The sequence below is a fragment of the Malus domestica genome, chromosome 14, assembly GCF_042453785.1.
Source record: "Malus domestica chromosome 14, GDT2T_hap1".
NCBI lineage: Eukaryota > Viridiplantae > Streptophyta > Magnoliopsida > Rosales > Rosaceae > Malus > Malus domestica.
The window spans coordinates 20,666,199-20,685,338 of NC_091674.1; the positions used below are offsets into that span (position 1 = coordinate 20,666,199).

Genomic DNA, 19,140 nt, shown 5'->3' on the forward strand with positions numbered 1-19,140 from the left:
TAAAAATATAAATAAATGTGATCAATCACTTAAGTTACAACTGTTGGATTTTATATATATATATTTTTTTAACAAACAGTAATCATAATAATGTGGTTTAATTTCGCATTTGATGAAAATCGAACCTAAGACCTCATTTACGAGTGTTGAATTATATTTTATAGATTTGGAGAAAAGAAGTGGGAGGGGAAATCAAAAGAAGGCCGTGATGGGAGCACAGGAAAACTCCCACTTCTCTTTCAGAAAAATGGAATATGCTGACCGTTTATGGGAGCCAAGGAAAACTGAGAGGCACGACCTTGCTAACATTGGCTCTTAAGGCTCTTGTTGACAGGTTCAAACTCTCGAGTAACGATTTCTGATTTCTTGAGCTACAAGGCTAGCAGGTTTTACTCTCGAATAATAACACATGAGCAATAATTTCCATCATTTGCGAAATTAATAGTTCTAACTACTGTGAATTACGTGAATCGTCTTTTAGACTCAATGAAATAATGTACAGAAACCTTGCACGAGCACGTCGAGCAGTGAAGGTTTCATACAGAGCTGTAAGAAATATAAAATATACGTCTTTTTCGCTTGTTAGTTTATCATTTTGTTTCTTTTCTACTCTTTAGAAGAAACAGAAGGAAGAAGATAAACCCTAGAGTCCAACATTTGGATTGCCTGAGCCTGCTGCCACAACTCCCATCCCACCTGCACCATGTGAAATATCAACCAACTTGTCTTGGTCACTTGAATCTCCCAAATGAACCCTGTCACCGTCCAACTCACGTACGAGATCATCAATCTTCCGGAATTGAAATGGCCATCTCGCGTTGTATAGAAATTGGCGAAGGTCAAACCGGTTATCCTCGGGTGAATAACTCTGTATGAAGCGAAATAAAATGAGATAACTCCATTTGATGCTTCACAACAGGGACAACATTTTAGACTGAACTTAGTTTCATAAAGTCTTCATATCTATACCTCAGCATGATACGAAGGTGTTAGCACGGTCATTTTGTGTCGATTGATGGAGTAGTACTTGAAAAAGTGCTTCACTTTCTCGGCCACCTCTCGTGGAGTCAATTTTGCACCCCATCTGTAGCAGAGATTCTGTAACAAGGAATCATATAAGATGAATGTCGTTGTTAGAGAACAGCAAAAGATTTCACTATTTTATAGAGTTGACAATGCAACGAGCAATCATGTCCTCTGAGAATTCCATGTAGGAAAAAAACCATGCGACCACGGAAATGGGCACAGATCAGCCCATACTTCGTAAGTGGTCTCCATAAAGCATTGGACTAACCTTGAACATGGATACGGGACCACAGCGGAAAATTTTGCGCATCCTTCCATAGACCGAGAGTTCCTGATATGTCATTCCCATGTCTACTTCATCCAGCTGTTTTCCACATAACACATTATTAGATTCACCTATCTCGTATGGGTAGGACAGGGGTCAGGACTCAGGAGCATAAAACATTTTCCATAGGTACTCCCCTATTATATTTAACATGTTTCCAGGAGCAAATGTTACAGAAAAATTACTGATAATGCAATTGGATGGGTAAAGACGAGCTATTACCTGACTGTAATTGGAACGTATAGGTTCCAGTTCAGCAGTGGGTGGAGCTGCTTCAATATCAGCCAAGGACACATAACTAAGATGCGTGGCAGCCCATCGCAAAAATGCTCGAAGGTCCTGCTTGCTAATGCTTCCGATAGGATTTATATCTGCTGCGCTGCAGTCATACTATGCAGGAAAAATAAGAGTACTCAGATATAAACTAGTAGGCAGATTAAGATTAGGGTATCAAGATACGACAAAATGGCAACAAGTACTAGAATTTATTAACATACACCACAAGAAAAAAATATATAATACCTTGGTGAGATAACCACGCAATGCTTCATCCACATTGGAGCTACCCAAAACAAGATAAAACCCAGGTTTATTATGAACCCAAGGTAGGAGTGATGCAAACATAAAAGCCAGCACCATCCTTATTCTAGCTTGAATGTTTTGCAAACCCAAGTTCTCAACGTTAGATCCACCATCTACCTATCAAAATAAAACGAGGTTGAGGAATCAATTTAAAGCACAATTATTTACAGTTTTAATGCAACTATGGTGATCCCAATTACCATAATATAGACATGCAAACATAACAAATGGAGGAATTTGAAGCCAGACAATTTTTACCTTGTATTTTGGTCGTTTTCCTGTTACTGTTTGAAATAATGACAGAAGCGCTGAAACAACACCATCTATAGGAACGTCAAGATGCCACGAGCCGATTTCATCAGCTAGAACTTTCGCCCATGACTTTGTTGCTTCAGAGCTGCAAGGAACAAGCTACTTTAGTATCATAAACGAGCACATATCTGCAAGATATTGGGATATTGAGAAAACTACTGCAAGTCTATAATGGAAACTTCACTAAGGGCTCGTTTGGATGTGCATTTAAAATGATTGAAAGCACTTTTAGAGAAAATGTTTTTAGGTTCCAAAAGCACTTTAAGTGCCTTTGACAAGAAGCACCAGTTATGTACTTCTTCCAGGAAGCACTTTAAGTGCTTTTCCAGTCATTTTAAAAGCGCTTTCACTCATTTTAAAAGCACATCTAAACGAGCTCTAATTAAACTACTTTCACGTTCGGTTCAGGAATCTCAGGCGTTACTAAAATCCAAAGAAAGAAAAAATTACGATGTCTTCTCCAATTTATTGTATTTCATTTTTCATATCAACTGATGACACTCGATATGCAATGGAGACCACAAAGCATTAAATGTTAATCTTGGTGTAGCATCCAATAGAAGATTTTGATGCTCCTACCTGTAAACTAGCTAATGCACTGGGATCTGCAACATAAGGAAATTAGCCGCACACAGAATAGCACATGGCTCACACAAGGAAATAGTGTATGTGTAAACTGAACCCACCTGTTTTCAGATCCCATGAAAACAGTATAAAATATGCGTTTTGCGAATTCTTTGCTGTCAGTAGGATACTGTCCATCCTTGTATTGTCCAATGCGTATCGCGTCAACCTTGACTTGTTCATCCCCGTTTGCAATTTCTGCAAACAAGTGCATCAGGATTCAGAAATGAATGATACACATTCAGAGGACAACATTTTCCCAGTAGGATAAGATGCCTTTCCCACCTCTGCGCTCAGACTACTAGTATAAGTTCAAAGGAGAGACTGCCTGATACCTCTACGTTCATCTTAACCTAAGATAGTGGTTTTACGACTAAGTAGTAAGCTAAGACTACTAAAATTTAGTTGAAAATATTACGGTTCAAAATGTGGCATATGTTATTTCTACGACGGTAGTATTTGCAAGGCAAAGGATCAATGCATGTACTGTTTATCATATGCCTGTAAGAAATGGTTACAGACCCCATCCACCCATCGAGTATCCTTCTACATTAAAATGCAGTGTGTTGCCCAAAAGTTGACGGCAGAAAAAAAATGAAATTATTGTACACAAATATCGGATTAAAAAACTAACCTTTTACAACAAGCTGGCACATGCAACCAACTATAGCAGCTACTGAGGAGCTATCTGCTCCACCAGAAAGAGGAAGCAAAAACCCAGAAGCTCCACTTCTTCTTAAATAGTCCCATAACCAGCAACCAGGACCAAAGGCTATTTCCTCCTCAGGAGAGTGATACTTAATCTGCAATTCATAAATTATATTCAACTGTATTAAAGAAAACCACATTTAATAAATTCTGTCAAAGTATCACAGCTTATCCGCATAACTAAAATTTCAAGTGAATTTAAATGTTAAATTGAAGTCTTACAAAGTAATCATGTTAATTTTTTGTTATATTGTAACATACGGTCAGAAATACACAAGGATGTAAACTATAAATATTTGAAGGCAAATTCTTGATAAACCAACACTGAGAAACCAAAGCCTACTTGGCCAGCAGGCCCAAGTAGCCCGGAATCTTCTGAATGCTTCTACATCAACTCCACCGGCTTGGAAAGAACTCATCCTCGAGTCCAAAACTGGATTCTCCCATGCCTAACAAAGAGCTATTTTGAATAACGGACCATTCTGGAACATTTTATGTTTATTCTCAAGCTTCAGATCCACCGGGTTGGAAATAATTCGTTCTCGAATCTTTTGGTGATAACTGCTGAAACAAAATAAATTATCCGCATAACTTTTGCCTTGGCACTGAATCTTCCCACTCCTAAAATATTTAGACTATCTCAAACTGCTCGACCAATTCCACTCATCTCCTACAGTCAATCTCTCAACCAACAACGTTTTAATCCAAATTTCAGTTGATTGGCAGGATCAATGAAATTCTGTACAACAGACAAATGAAAAGCATCGAATCCAAGAAAATCAACATGCTCAGAATTAACACTGTCTAAAGACACTAAACCATTCCTCCAGTTTTGAAAATCAACATGCTCATCTTCAACAAAGTCTACAAGAATTTCTGGAACCACCTTATATGCAGATTCTTGCCTTAACAACTCCATAGTATTATCTGCACTACCAACAACAACAACAACAACAACAAAGCCTTTTCCCACTAAGTGGGGTCGGCTATATGAATCCTAGAACGCCATTGCGCTCGGTTTTGTGTCATGTCCTCCGTTAGATCCAAAATCAAGTCTTTTCTTAGGGTCTCTTCCAAAGTTTTCCTAGGTCTTCCTCTACCCCTTCGGCCCTGAACCTCTGTCCCGTAGTCACATTTTCGAACCGGAGCGTCAGTAGGCCTTCTTTGCACATGTCCAAACCTCGGATATCCTCATTCCCAATCTTATCCTTTCTCGTGTGCCCATACATCCCACGAAGCATCCTTATCTCCGCTACACCCATTTTGTGTACGTGTTGATGCTTCACCGCCCAACATTCTGTGCCATACAACATCGCTGGCCTTATTGCCGTCCTATAAAATTTTCCCTTGAGCTTCAGTGGCCTACGACGGTCACACAACACACCGGATGCACTCTTACACTTCATCCATCCAGCTTGTATTCTATGGTTGAGATCTCCATCTAATTCTCCGTTCTCTTGCAAGATAGATCCTCGGTAGCGAAAACGGTCACTTTTTGTGATCTTCGCTAGATTGCTCCGGTCATTAGTGTAGATAAGTATATAAATGGATAGAGATAGGAAAGCAAACACAAGATGTACGTGGTTCACCCAGATTGGCTACGTCCACGGAATAGAGGAGTTCTCATTAATTGTGAAGGGTTTACACAAGTACATAGGTTCAAGCTCTCCTTTAGTGAGTACAAGTGAATGATTTAGTACAAATGACATTAGGAAATATTGTGGGAGAATGATCTCGTAACCACGAAACTTCTAAGTACTGGAGTGTGGTATCGTCTTGACTTTCCTTATCTGTCTCATAGGTAGATGTGGCATCTTCTCTGGAAGTACTCTTCCTCCATCCAGGGGTGGTATCTGTAACTGATGGAGATGCACAAGGTAATGTATCAATGTCACTTGAAGCTTACTTGTAGTTTCAGGCTTGGTCAAGCGCGATACAAACCATGTAGTAGGAGTCCCCCAAGTCGCCGAGCTAGGGGATCTGCTGAAAGAGGTGACAGACAAGGTAAGCAATCAGAGCTCCGGCTGATTGTTCACATTCTCCCTATCTTGCAGGCAGCATGAAGGATAAAGAGAAGAAAAATGAGAAGAGATGATATGGGATACTTTTGCTTTTGAAGAAGTAACTTTCCACAGGCTTATTCTTGAACTGGGCTGGAGGGTTTTCTGGTTTCCTCCAGAGATAAGGCCGACTGAAGAATTTGAGGGTCAAAACAAGTCCATCAAATCTAGAGTATGTTCGACCCTGCTGATATGGGATACTTTTGCTTTTGACAGAGTAATGGATGTATCGGCACGTGTGCTGTTACGCTTGTCTCCACATGCTTCCTTGTATCCTTCTCACTTGCCCTATCTGTTCCTCAGGCAGATGCGGGATCTTCCCTGGAAGCATAAGGTGTTGAAGATGAGTACTCGAGAGCAATGCCAGGTAAGTAATCAGGTAAGGGGTTCCAGGCAGTCAGTTCCTGGCTGGAAGCTTGATTCCAAGTGCTGACTGATTGCTCTCTTTCTCCTTGTCTTGCAGGTAAGAACAAGGCCAAAAGAAAAGACAGGGAAAAAGCATGATATGGGATACTCTTGCTTTTAACCCTGATGATATGAGATATTCTTGCTCTAGTATAGCTTGTTTACAGAGGTATTATCGGGGGGAAAGAAAGCTGAATATTTCGAAAGGCTTCGTTGGGAGTAGGGGTGGGTTCAAATAACCGAAAACCGAAAAAAACCAAAAACCAAACCGAACCGAGGCCGAAAAAAACCGAACCGAAAAAAAACCGAACCGAAATTGCCAAACCGAACCGAACCGAATCTGGCTGGTTCGGTTTCGGTTTTTAAGGTTCGGAAACCGAACCGAACCGAACCGAACCGAACAGATATATATATTTAATTTTGTTTTCAATATTATAAATAATTTAGTGATACAATCATAACAAGACATAACCTGTTACCAAGTTGGTTTGCTTGAAACTTTTCAAGCCCCTGTGCATGGGTTCGAATCCTCATGCCTCCAGGGTTTCAGAAAAGTTTTTTAGTTTTTTTGGGCAATCAACAACCTTTTAACTTAAAATTAAATATAAATACTTAAAAACTGCTGCTGTGAGGAATCGAACCCCTTCCGTCCAGGGGGGATAATTCCTTCAAGCCAACTTGACTGTAGGCTTTGTGTTGTTATAATTGTACCAGTAATATATTTATAGGTTTCTAATATTTAATGCTTTATAAAATTTCTTAAGATTAAAAACCCTAGCCGTCACTCTCCCAATCCCATTTCGGTTTTCCCTTTTCTCAAGCACTCTCTCCCCTCCGCTATTTCCTCTCTGCCTCTCTCTCTCTCTTTCTCTCCCCTTCCTCTCTTCCTCCAAATCACTATCTCTCTTTGTGGATTTCGACGGTAGCAAAGAGGAGAGCCAAACCACAGTGGCAGTGGAGCAGTCCAGCGGCACAACATGGGACTGATGGGCAGTTGACGGCGGACGAGGGCAGTCATTAATCGTTGCAGATCCATTATCCATGGTTCTTTGTTTTTGTGTTGTGTTGTTGGTTAATTTTCGTTTGCAGATTTTTTTTTCAATTTCGTTGGTTCTGAACTTCTGATGAATTTGATCTGTAGCTTCTAAATTTCATGGTTTTGCAATTTGTTTTGGGTATGCTGGATTTGGTTAGGTAACTTCATTTATGAACACTATTAGACTATTAGTTGAGGTTTGATTAATTTGTGAGAGTACATACGGTTTGATTAATTTGTTTTGGGTATGCTGCTGCTGAAGCCTGGATTTGTTGTGGCTGTTTTGCATTTTTTGGAGGAAAAAAAAAAAAACCGAAAAAAAACCGAAACCGAACCGAAAAAACCGAACCGAAAAAAAAACCGAACCGAAAAAAACCGAAAAAAATTTGGGCCGAACCGAACCGAAATTTCGGTTTGGTTTCGGTTTTGGCAAAAAACCGAACCGATAAGAACCGAACCCAGCCCTAGTTGGGAGTGCCCTCTCAGATAAGAGGAAGGGTTGAGCATTTTTGCAGGTCTGCCTGTCCGTTGGGGATGGAGGTCGACATATATAGGAGTCTCCCTAACATCAAGTAATAATGCTATTCCTTTACCCTGCTTGGTCATAGCACGGTAGTGGGAGCTGCCAGTTTCACAAGTTTTAACTCTGTCAGAGCACTTTGAAAAAGTGGTCTGTGGTATCTGGAAAGCTGATGTTGCGTGTGAAGATTACAGACAAGCTTTATCCAAGGAGATCCAGCTCTTGAAGTTGGGAAAGTGGTGCCTCTTCGGTTTTCGAACAAGCAATCCTGTCGGGGATCTGGCTCTCGAGATTCGGAGAACGATGCCTCTTCGATTTTTGAGAAAGCAATCCTACTGGGGGTCTGGCTCTCGAGATTCGGAGAGCGGTGTCTTCGATTTTTGAGAAAGTAATCATGTTGGGAGTCTGGCTCTCGAGATTCGGAGGGCGGTGCCTCTTCGATTTTGGAGCAAACAATCTTGTTGGGAGTGTTTTCTCGAATGTGAGTAAAGGTTGGGCATGTTTGCTAGTCTACCTTGCCACAAAGCACAGAGGTTGACACACAGGGACTTTCCAATTATCCAGCAGTGGTACTGTTCCTTTACCCTCTCTTCGATTTTTGAGAAAGTAATCATGTTAGGAGTCTGGCTCTCGAGATTCGGAGGGCGGTGCCTCTTCGATTTTGGAGCAAGCAATCTTGTTGGGAGTGTTTTCTCGAATGTGAGTAAAGGTTGGGCATGTTTGCTAGTCTACCTTGCCACGAAGCACAGAGGTTGACACACAGGGACTTTCCGATTATCCAGCCGTGGTACTGTTCCTTTACCCTCTCTTCGATTTTTGAGAAAGTAATCATGTTGGGAGTCTGGCTCTCGAGATTCGGAGGGCGGTGCCTCTTCGATTTTGGAGCAAGCAATCTTGTTGGGAGTGTTTTCTCGAATGTGAGTAAAGGTTGGGCATGTTTGCTAGTCTACCTTGCCATGAAGCACAGAGGTTGACACACCGGGACTTTCCAATTATCCAGCAGTGGTACTGTTCCTTTACCCTTGTGGGTAATAATATGGTAGCTAGACCTTCAAAATTTATGTGTCTAAACTTTGTTAGTGTTGTTTCTTTGCTAATCTTTTACCCTTCTTGGTCAGAGCGATGTAGTGGGAGCTGCAAGCTTCACGTGTCTCAACTTTGTCAGAGAACTTTGGCAAAGTTATATGTGGTACCCATGAGCTACTGTTGCGTGTGGGAAGTGGGTGATTGAACAGTACGATTCATGTGCTTTCTACTTCGCCAGAAATCTTCGACAGAATGCCCATAATTTCCGCAAAGCTGAGTGTGCGTGTGACAGGTGCTGACAGGGCTGGAAAAGTAGGTGCCTCTTCGATTTCTGAGATCGGCCCTCGTGGTCTCTGAGCAGCCCAGCTTTTGAGAAAGCAAGCCTCTTCGATTTCTGAGATCGGCCTTCGTGGTCTTTGAGCAGCCCAGCTTTTGAGAAAGCAAACGCCTCTTCGATTTCTGAGATCGACCCTCGTGGTCTCTGAGCAGCCCAGCTTTTGAGAAAGCAAACGCCTCTTCGATTTCTGAGCAGGCGCCTCTTCGATTTCTGAAGCTTCATCGAGTGCAGATTTTTATAGGGGCAGACATTAAGTTCCAAAGCACACTTGAATATCCACCAGTAGAAGCTCCATTCTTGCACTTCTAAGATCTTGATTTGTCAGACCTCTTCTCTCTTCAACACCTTTGAAAATGTCTGGCCCCTCCGACCGTCGTTTTGACTTGAACCTTGTTGAAGAGGTAGCCCCGCCTTCTCCAGACAACATATGGCGCCCATCCTTCGTCTCCCCTACTGGTCCTCTTACCGTTGGGGATTCCGTGATGAAGAATGATATGACCGCTGCGGTAGTGGCCAGGAACCTTCTCACTCCCAAAGATAACAGACTACTTTCCAAACGGTCTGATGAGTTGGCTGTTAAGGATTCTCTGGCTCTTAGTGTTCAGTGTGCAGGTTCTGTGTCTAATATGGCCCAACGCCTATTTGCTCGAACCCGCCAAGTTGAATCATTGGCGGCTGAAGTGATGAGTCTCAAACAGGAGATTAGAGGGCTCAAGCATGAGAATAAATAGTTGCACCGGCTCGCACATGACTATGCTACAAACATGAAGAGGAAGCTTGACCAGATGAAGGAATCTGATGGTCAGGTTTTACTTGATCATCAGAGATTTGTGGGTTTGTTCCAAAGGCATTTATTGCCTTCGTCTTCTGGGGCTGTACCGCGTAATGAAGCTCTAAATGATCAACCTCTGATGCCTCTGATGCCTCCTCCTTCTAGGGTTCTGTCCAGTACTGAGGCTCCGAATCATCCCCCTCCGGTGCCTTCTCTTTCTGGGGCTCTACCGACTGCTGAGACTTCTCCTAAGCAACCTTTGTGAAGGCTCCCTCTTGTTTGTTTATTTTGACTCAAGTATATGTACATATTTGTAACTTAACGGGGATATCAATAAATAAGCTTTCCTTCATTTCAACGTATTGTGTTAAATACACCAAAGCCTTCTTCGCTAAGTTCTTTGAATTTTCTTTTGTTGAAGCTTGTATGTTGAAGCTTTGTGAGTGGAGCATATAGGTTGAGGTAGTGTTCCCTTAATTTCCCGAGTGAGGAAAACTTCTCGGTTGGAGACTTGGAAAATCCAAGTCACTGAGTGGGATCGGCTATATGAATCTTAGAACGCCATTGTGTTCTGTCCTGTGTCATGTCCTCCGTTAGATCCAAGTACTCTAAGTCTTTTCTTAGGGTATCTTCCAAAGTTTTCCTAGGTCTTCCTCTACCCCTTCGGCCCTGAACCTCTGTCCCATAGTCGCATCTTCTAATCGGAGCGTCAGTAGGCCTTCTTTGCACATGTCCAAACCATCGTAACCGATTTTCTCTCATCTTTCCTTCAATTTCGGCTACTCCTACTTTACCCCGGATATCCTCATTCCTAATCTTATCCTTTCTCGTGTGCCCACACATCCAACGAAGCATCCTCATCTCCGCTACACCCATTTTGTGTACGTGTTGATGCTTCACCGCCCAACATTCTGTGCCATACAGCATCGCCGGCCTTATTGCCGTCCTATAAAATTTTCCCTTGAGCTTCAGTGGCATACGGCGGTCACACAACACGCCGGATGCACTCTTCCACTTCATCCATCCAGCTTGTATTCTATGGTTGAGATCTCCATCTAATTCTCCGTTCTTTTGCAAGATAGATCCTAGGTAACGAAAACGGTCGCTCTTTGGTATTTCTTGATCTCCGATCCTCACCCCTAACTCGTTTTGGCCTCCATTTGCACTGAACTTGCACTCCATATATTCTGTCTTTGATCGGCTTAGGCGAAGACCTTTAGATTCCAACACTTCTCTCCAAAGGTTAAGCTTTGCATTTACCCCTTCCTGAGTTTCATCTATCAACACTATATCGTCTGCGAAAAGCATACACCAAGGAATATCATCTTGAATATGTCCTGTTAACTCATCCATTACCAACGCAAAAAGGTAAGGACTTAAGGATGAGCCTTGATGTAATCCTACAGTTATGGGGAAGCTTTCGGTTTGTCCTTCATGAGTTCTTACGGCAGTCTTTGCTCCTTCATACATATCCTGTATAGCTTGGATATATGCTACTCGTACTCCTTTCTTCTCTAAAATCCTCCAAAGAATGTCTCTTGGGACCCTATCATACGCTTTTTCCAAATCTATAAAGACCATGTGTAAATCCTTTTTCCCATCTCTATATCTTTCCATCAATCTTCGTAAGAGATAGATTGCCTCCATGGTTGAGCGCCCTGGCATGAACCCGAATTAGTTGTCTGAAACCCGTGTCTCTTGCCTCAATCTATGCTCAATGACTCTCTCCCAGAGCTTCATTGTATGACTCATTAGCTTAATACCCCTATAGTTCATGCAATTTTGTACATCGCCCTTATTCTTGTAGATAGGCACCAAAGTGCTCGTTCGCCACTCATTTGGCATCTTCTTCGTTTTCAAAATCCTATTGAAAAGGTCAGTGAGCCATGTTATACCTGTCTCTCCCAAAACTTTCCACACTTCGATTGGTATATCGTCTGAGCCTACTGCTTTTCTATGCTTCATCTTCTTCAAAGCTACAACCACTTCTTCCTTCCGGATTCTACGATAAAAAGAGTAGTTTCTACACTCTTCTGAGTTACTCAACTCCCCTAAAGAAGCACTCCTTTCATGTCCTTCATTGAAAAGATTATGAAAATAACCTTTCCATCTGTCTTTAACCGCGTTCTCTGTAGCAAGAACCTTTCCATCCTCATCCTTGATGCACCTCACTTGGTTTAGGTCCCTTGTCTTCTTTTCCCTTGCTCTAGCTAGTTTATAGATATCAAACTCTCCTTCTTTGGTATCTAGTCGCTTATACATATCGTCATAAGCTGCTAACTTAGCTTCTCTCACAGCTTTCTTCGCCTCTTGCTTCGCTTTTCTATACCTTTCACCATTTTCATCGGTCCTATCCTTGTATAAGGCTTTACAACATTCCTTCTTAGCCTTCACCTTTGTTTGTACCTCCTCATTCCACCACCAAGATTCCTTTTGGTGTGGGGCAAAGCCCTTGGACTCTCCTAATACCTCTTTTGCTACTTTTCGGATACAACTAGCCATGGAATCCCACATTTGGTTAGCTTCCCCCTCTCTATCCCACACACACTGGGTGATTACTTTCTCTTTGAAAATGGCTTGTTTTTGTTCTTTTAGATTCCACCATCTAGTCCTTGGGCACTTCCAAGTCTTGTTCTTTTTTCTCACTCGTTTGATATGTACATCCATCACCAACAAGCGATGTTGATTAGCCACGCTCTCTCTTGGTATAACTTTGCAATCCTTACAAGTTATACGATCCCCTTTCCTCATTAGAAGAAAATCTATTTGTGTTTTTGACGACCCACTCTTGTAGGTGATCACATGTTCTTTTCTCTTCTTAAAGAAGGTGTTGGCTAAGAAGAGATCATATGCCATTGCAAAATCCAAGATAGCTTCCCCATCCTCGTTTCTCTCCCCAAAACCATGGCCACCATGAAAACCTCCATAGTTGCCTGTCTCCCTGCCCACGTGTCCATTTAAATCTCCTCCTATAAATAACTTCTCCGTCTGAGCAATTCCTTGCACCAAGTCTCCAAGGTCTTCCCAAAATTCCTCCTTCGAACTCGTATCCAACCCTACTTGAGGTGCGTACGCACTAATCACATTGATAAGTTCTTGTCCTATTACAATCTTGATTGCCATGATTCTATCTCCTACCCTCTTGACATCTACAACATCTTGTGTCAAGGTCTTGTCCACGATGATGCCAACACCGTTTCTCGTTCTATTTGTGCCCGAATACCATAGTTTAAACCCTGAGTTTTCTAGATCCTTTGCCTTACACCCAACCCACTTAGTTTCTTGTAGGCACATAATATTTATCCTTCTCCTCACCATAACTTCTACTACTTCCATAGATTTTCCCGTCAAGGTTCCTATATTCCACGTTCCTAAACGCATTTTGCTCTCTTGAACTCTACCCTTCTGTCCTAGCTTCTTCACCCTTCCTCGTCTAATAGGATCAAAGTACTTCTTTTGTGTGTCCCGTGTAAAGTTGATAGGAGCATATGCTCCCAAACAACTTTGAGTGGAGTCGTTCGAAAAGAAGTTTCTATAGCCCCCTTGCTCATTTAACACTGCATCCGGGTGCCGATGGAGATACAGCGACCCTTGCTCACTTATCACTGTGCTCAGGCCACACAGCGCGCCACTTACGGGTGACGCCCTAGCTTTAGCGCGATTTCGTTCTGGATTCATTTTCATAAGGATTCGACGTGATCATGGAGTGCCGGCTGTCGACTACCTGACGCCCTCCCCCTCCTCCTTTATCCGGGCTTGGGACCGGCAATGTAAGATAAACTTACACGGCGGAGTTATTATCTGCACTACCCCTTTGACAAAATACATAAATAAATAGATAAATAAATCACTACCCCAACTACTTAGTTGGTCATTGCTAGAACTGGATCTCACCTTCAGAGGACTAGAAAGGCACATTTTCAGATTAAAAGACTGACAAAGGCTGTATCGTGCCTCCACAAAAGGAACCCTGGTTTTGCAGCTCGCCTGCTCTTGGAAGCTACTTATAGATCCTCTAAGACTAGCAACCTGCCATTAAGGAAAAAGAAAAGTAAGGTATAGTCATTGTAGGAAATTCCAGGAATCTGTATTAGTAGAAGAAATCCAAATTCAACAAAATGAGCAACCATGTATTCGTTATTTCGTGGAATAAAAGACACTGGAATTCAATGTAGCTTTTAAATGGAAAATTCAGACACTCCTGCACATACAATCAGTGAAAAGAATAACATACCGCATCTAAATCAATTTGGGCAATCACAACCTCAACATCCTTCAAAGAAAATTGTGAGCCTTGAGCAACTAGATCTCCATTTACGACAACACTGGCACATCCATCTGCCACAAATTAACCATAGTTCAACGACCAGACACTGTTCATTTACAAGTTTTTTCCCTTGAGCACATACAGTGCTGATACAAATATTTTCTAAGCAAAATGCATAGCCGCACTGAAGAAAAATATACACCAATTAATGTATTCTCACGTACCATAGTAAAGGCGACCACCATCACAACCCTGCTGATTGCTGTACATGTATACCCCTCCACGAGTGTGAGTAGCACCTATAAAAGCACGAAGACGAATATCAAGCTTTCTAAGTTGGTGATGACTTCCACTTGCATTCATAAAAACTTCAACCCCATTCAATGCAAGCTCGGCATGAGGAGGAATAGGAGTAAAAAGTTCTTCACAAACTTCAGCAGCAACAGCTCTAATAAGGGAACAATGCGTAAGATTTAGAATTTCCACAATTAGATTATGACTGAAAGAGAATACTATGCTGAAATAAAATTACAACTCCTGCAACACTAAGGCTGGCCTCAGAGCCATCTGAATTGGGGCACATTTTAGATAAAGCAGTGATAGGATTGACCAACAACAACATCCCGCACAAGACACACCTTACAATGTGTTACAAACTTATGAATTGTGATGACATGAATACTAAAACAGGGGCAACTGCAAAGTTCTAAAAGAATTTAATAATCATGAATTGTGTAGTTTACTCAATATGTCTTATGAAATATCATGAAGGCAATTTTCAAGGCAGTTGCGGCACTCACTCTTTATATTTGCGGCACTAACAATTACAAAACTGACGCGGGGAAACTCTCTAATAATTTATTCTCACCTAACCAATCCTACGTTTCATTAGATTTGCTACAAAAGCAACATATTTGCACAAAGTCACAATATAACTGACCAACTGAAAATAAACCAAGTAATATTGGCACTTACGTGTCTAGAAACTGTATGTACCCATAACCGAAAGGCGCAGATTCCTGCGACAAAGTTTCAGCAATTTCATTTGGCAACTGAAAGTCCACAAGTTGGTCTCTTTGTTTCCATGCCGTAAACCAACGAAGTTCCCTGTAATTTCCATCATTCGCAAGCCACATCTTCGGGCGTATCATGATAATCTTTCTGTTCATACAAATAATCTGACAATTGTAACGCTCCGACCCTTTGATCACAGGCATACCAAAGCTGCACAATATGCCATCAGTCCAATCCCCAACTAACAGCTCTTTCAAGCATTCCCATCTGCAAAAAAAACACATTTCTTAATCACAACAAAATATTACCATTTACAATAACTTAAAAGTTAAAACCTTCACTATAAATTTATCTTTAAATAAACATTTACCACTTAATTCATCCACAAATAAGACCAAAAATTCAGATTTTTCTATCATTTAAGCTTAATTCTTACGCAAAATGCAAAACCCAATTTCAAACTAAGTTAACTAAACTAAACACGGGCTAATTTATTCTAACTTATCACTTTTTCCTTCAAAAACAAAGATTTAACCAATGATTTGAAACGTAGGGAGTGAGAACTTACGCATGATTAACAGTGTCGAGCTCGAGGAAATGGTCTTCGCAGCCATATCCAGTGATCTCAAGCTCGGGACCGAGTCGAATGACGGCGCCGGCATCCTTAGCCCGAACTATGGACTCCTTGATGTTCTTCAAATTGCAGTCGAAGTCCATTGCCCATTGGTTCAGATTACAGGTTGCGACCTTCAGCAGCCTCATCTCGAATACCTTCAATTTCCGGCAAATTGAATTCTAGGGTTGCTGAATGGCGTTGTTGGATGAGAGAATCGGAGAGCGCGGAATGGACAGTAAGCTTCGCCGATGGGAGCAGCGAGCAGAGACGGAGAATTCGTGGCCTTGTGTTTCCTGGATCCTTGGACGGGTCAACCCGGTCTAGTTATTCCGGTTTTGACACGCTTGAAATTTCGGGTTTCGGAGCAGATGCGGAACCGTGAAGCGCACGCGTGTCAAACAATGTTGCATGGGGTTTGGATAATTTAGGTCTCGTTTGGCACGCCGTATAAAGCAGCGAATAGGATAAATAATACGGGAGCAGTTGTTTGGTGTACTCTCGTACTAAATAAGCACCTGCTTAATTATCCGGCCTATCAAATTTTATACTGTTGACACCGTACTATTAAAACAACCCAAAAGCTCGGGATAATTAGTCAGGGCGCTGTCCTCTCCAACTTCACGAAGCCGCCGTTAACGACTTTTCAAAGTGGGCCTTCAAGCAGTTCCTCGACGAGTTCTCCACCTCGGGCGCCACTCCTCTGCAGTCATTCGCCGACTAATTTCCCGTCTCGTCCGACGGAAAGCACACAGAGGAATAAAGAAGAGAGTGAGAGAGAGACAAAAGGAGACCAGTAGCGAAACAACATATTCCACAGGGATATACAGAAAGGGGCGGATGGAAGCTGAGGAATTCGCCAACTGGAGGCGTCACTCAGCTCTTCCCCTCCTCAAAATCGAATTTTGTCAATGCTTTTCCCTAACCTAATGCCCAAAATCACAGTCAGCCCCATTTTTCTCTCCGATGAGTGTTCTTGGTTTTGTTGAAAAAAAGGTGTCCTCTGTGAATTTCCTTCCAATTGTTTTTTAGGACTAATAGAAAACAAAGTCCTTTGTGTGAATTTTCTTGGTTTGTGGGGTGTTTTTTTGCTGGGTTGATTTGTAGCTAAAAAAAAGAGAAGGATTGGGAAAAAACGATGAGAATTTGAAAGATGGGTTTTGCTGGGTTTCTTGTTGCTGCCTTTGTGGTGGGGTTTAGTTCAGGGGAGCAAACGGGGAAGAAGAAGAAGGGATAGAAAGGGAGGGAGTTTGGGGGGGGTGCGGCGGAAAGATCTGGAACAAGAGAGATGATTTCAGTTTTTTTTTTTTTAAATTTTATTTTAAGTTTGATTCCTTCTATCCGGTATAATACCATACACAGTATAAATAATACGGTCATTAGTCCGATACTGCACCAAACGCCCCACTAATTTAGTCAGTACTATCTGATGGCTATTCATCCTATCCGACAAAAATAGTCAGTACAGTCCGAGCTGCCAAACGAGGCCTTAAAGTTTCAGCAAGCGGTGGTTAGCGTCTTCATAGTAATTTCCGGCAAGCAGTGGTCTAGTTATTAAATCACAGCATTCAGAGTTTAACACCTTCAAAGCTTTAGGGTTTGTTTGAAAAGTGTTTTTAAAATAACTAAAAACGCTTTTAATAACAAGATTTTTTGAATTAGTCCTTAATAAAAGTTCAAGTGGATACTAGATATCCACTTTAATTGTTTTATACAAGAAGTACATATCTGATTTATCTGATTTATTCCAAAAAAACACTTACATTGCGTTTGGATACGGTAAAATAAAGCAGAATTTCACCTAAATTAGGGAATTTAGGATGGGAAAGCAGTTTTCCCTCGTTTGGGAACCTTGCAGCGCGAGAAACGGCATTTCTAAGGGAAAAAAGGTGGAAATTGGAGATGAAGATTTCTGAGTTTAATTTCTGTCTAAAGATGTGTAATTTCACAATTCCAACAATGATGAGAATCCTAAATTCATCTGCAGGGAAATTTAATTTCAGGATTAGGGCGCCAAACTAGGATGTATACTGCCAAATTTCACACTAAAAGAAGGGTTGCATCTTCACTTTGTTAACTCTCCAATCTTAAAAGAGATTTTTCGGTCGTGCAATCATCTTCTTCCTTTGTTCTTCTAGGTCAGTGTCTTTCCTCTCTTCTTTCTTGAATTATTTTTAGCTTTCTGGGTACACTCATTATATAATTGTGAATTTTGCTGATAGTTTTATTTTTGGTGTGCTTATTATGTTTTTTTTTTCTCCGATTGAATTGTCTATTGGGTCTGTAATTAACCTTATTTGGGAAAGGTGGAAGGCTTTTGGTGATGGTGGTTTGGGGGGATGGGGGTGGGGGAGGGGGAGGGAATACACTCTTTCTAAACGACTTAAAAACACTCTATTGGTTCTTCCCCTGAATTGTTTCCTTCACTTCAATGGAAGAAAAGAAAACATAATCTAGCAGTCCTCCATTTTTAGTGTTTTTATGGCCTTTGGTGTTAGTTCCTTGTTACATATATTGTGCTTTTGAAGGTTAGCTGTAAAAAACAAAAATACAGATGCTAGTATGATTGAAGACGTGACTTTCGTTGCTGCAATTAGTAGTATAAATAAGTGTTGGATTACAATAGTCCTACTGGGATTCAGAGATCTGATCACATTAACAATAGCCAAGATTGATAAGATGTTGTGCCTTTGGTGTTAATTCATTTGTTTTTTGGTTGCATTGTCTCCTTCTTGCCTCAAAAACCTTGTGTGTTTACATTTATATATACAACTTTTGGTTAAACAGAAAGTCGCATATCCCATAAATATTTGTTGCACATCACAATATATCTTTGTTCATAAATTCAAACAGGTATGGAAAATACTCATATTGTAGACATGCTAACGAAGTTAAAGCGAAAGCGTGCAATAAATGAAGAAGAAAATAGGAAAAAAGGAAAATTATTGTAAGTACAATTATTTATGTTATTGTCATGGTCATGCATTGGTATAGTACGAGTGTTCTTCTCAAAGAACCTTCAAATGATTGGGATACAATTATATATGTTATTGTCATGGTCATGCATTGGTATAGTAAGAGTGTTCTTCTCAAAGAACCTTCAAATGATTGGGATCAAGAAAGACAATCTTTCCTCGGCCGATTGTTTGATGGAAAAGATTCAACGTGCATTGAACAATTACGAGTTAGCAAGAGTGCATTTAAGCAGTTATGTGAAATTTTACAAGGGATTGGTGGATTAGTTTGCACGGGAAATGTGTCAATTGAAGAATCTGTTGCAATTTTTTTTAATATACTTGCCGACAACTTGAAGTTTAGAGTCGTCAGTTTTCATTATTATTGTTCCTAGGAAACAATTAGTCGGCAATTTCACAATGTGTTGCATGCAATGATGAAAATAAGTCAAGAATATGTGAAATATTAGCCATGTGTTATTGGCAATTTTGAAAGAGAGAAGTGGCGGTGGTTTGAGGTAATCAATCAACAACTATACAAAAAAAATATGCATTCGTT

At 41.0% G+C, this 19,140-nt stretch overlaps 1 protein-coding gene and 1 long non-coding RNA gene across 2 annotated transcripts; one reads left to right on the plus strand and one right to left on the minus strand.

Annotated features, from left to right (window-relative positions):
* Positions 1–461: 461 nt before the first annotated feature.
* LOC103452597 (glutamine-dependent NAD(+) synthetase-like) lies at positions 462–16,072 on the minus strand. The gene is made up of 13 exons (XM_029092343.2): positions 15,583–16,072; positions 14,976–15,281; positions 14,225–14,448; positions 13,968–14,071; positions 13,628–13,762; positions 3,504–3,672; positions 2,932–3,067; positions 2,192–2,330; positions 1,874–2,050; positions 1,574–1,741; positions 1,295–1,390; positions 970–1,098; positions 462–868 (listed from the first exon to the last, which is right to left on the minus strand). The coding sequence occupies exons 1-13, from the start codon at positions 15,774–15,776 to the stop codon at positions 644–646; spliced, it is 2,202 nt and encodes a 733-aa protein (XP_028948176.1). The 5' UTR covers positions 15,777–16,072; the 3' UTR covers positions 462–643.
* On the plus strand, positions 5,674–6,091 carry LOC139191375 (uncharacterized). Its single transcript, XR_011575407.1, has 2 exons — positions 5,674–5,809; positions 5,941–6,091. It is a non-coding gene; the product is annotated as an uncharacterized lncRNA (long non-coding RNA).
* Positions 16,073–19,140: the final 3,068 nt, after the last annotated feature.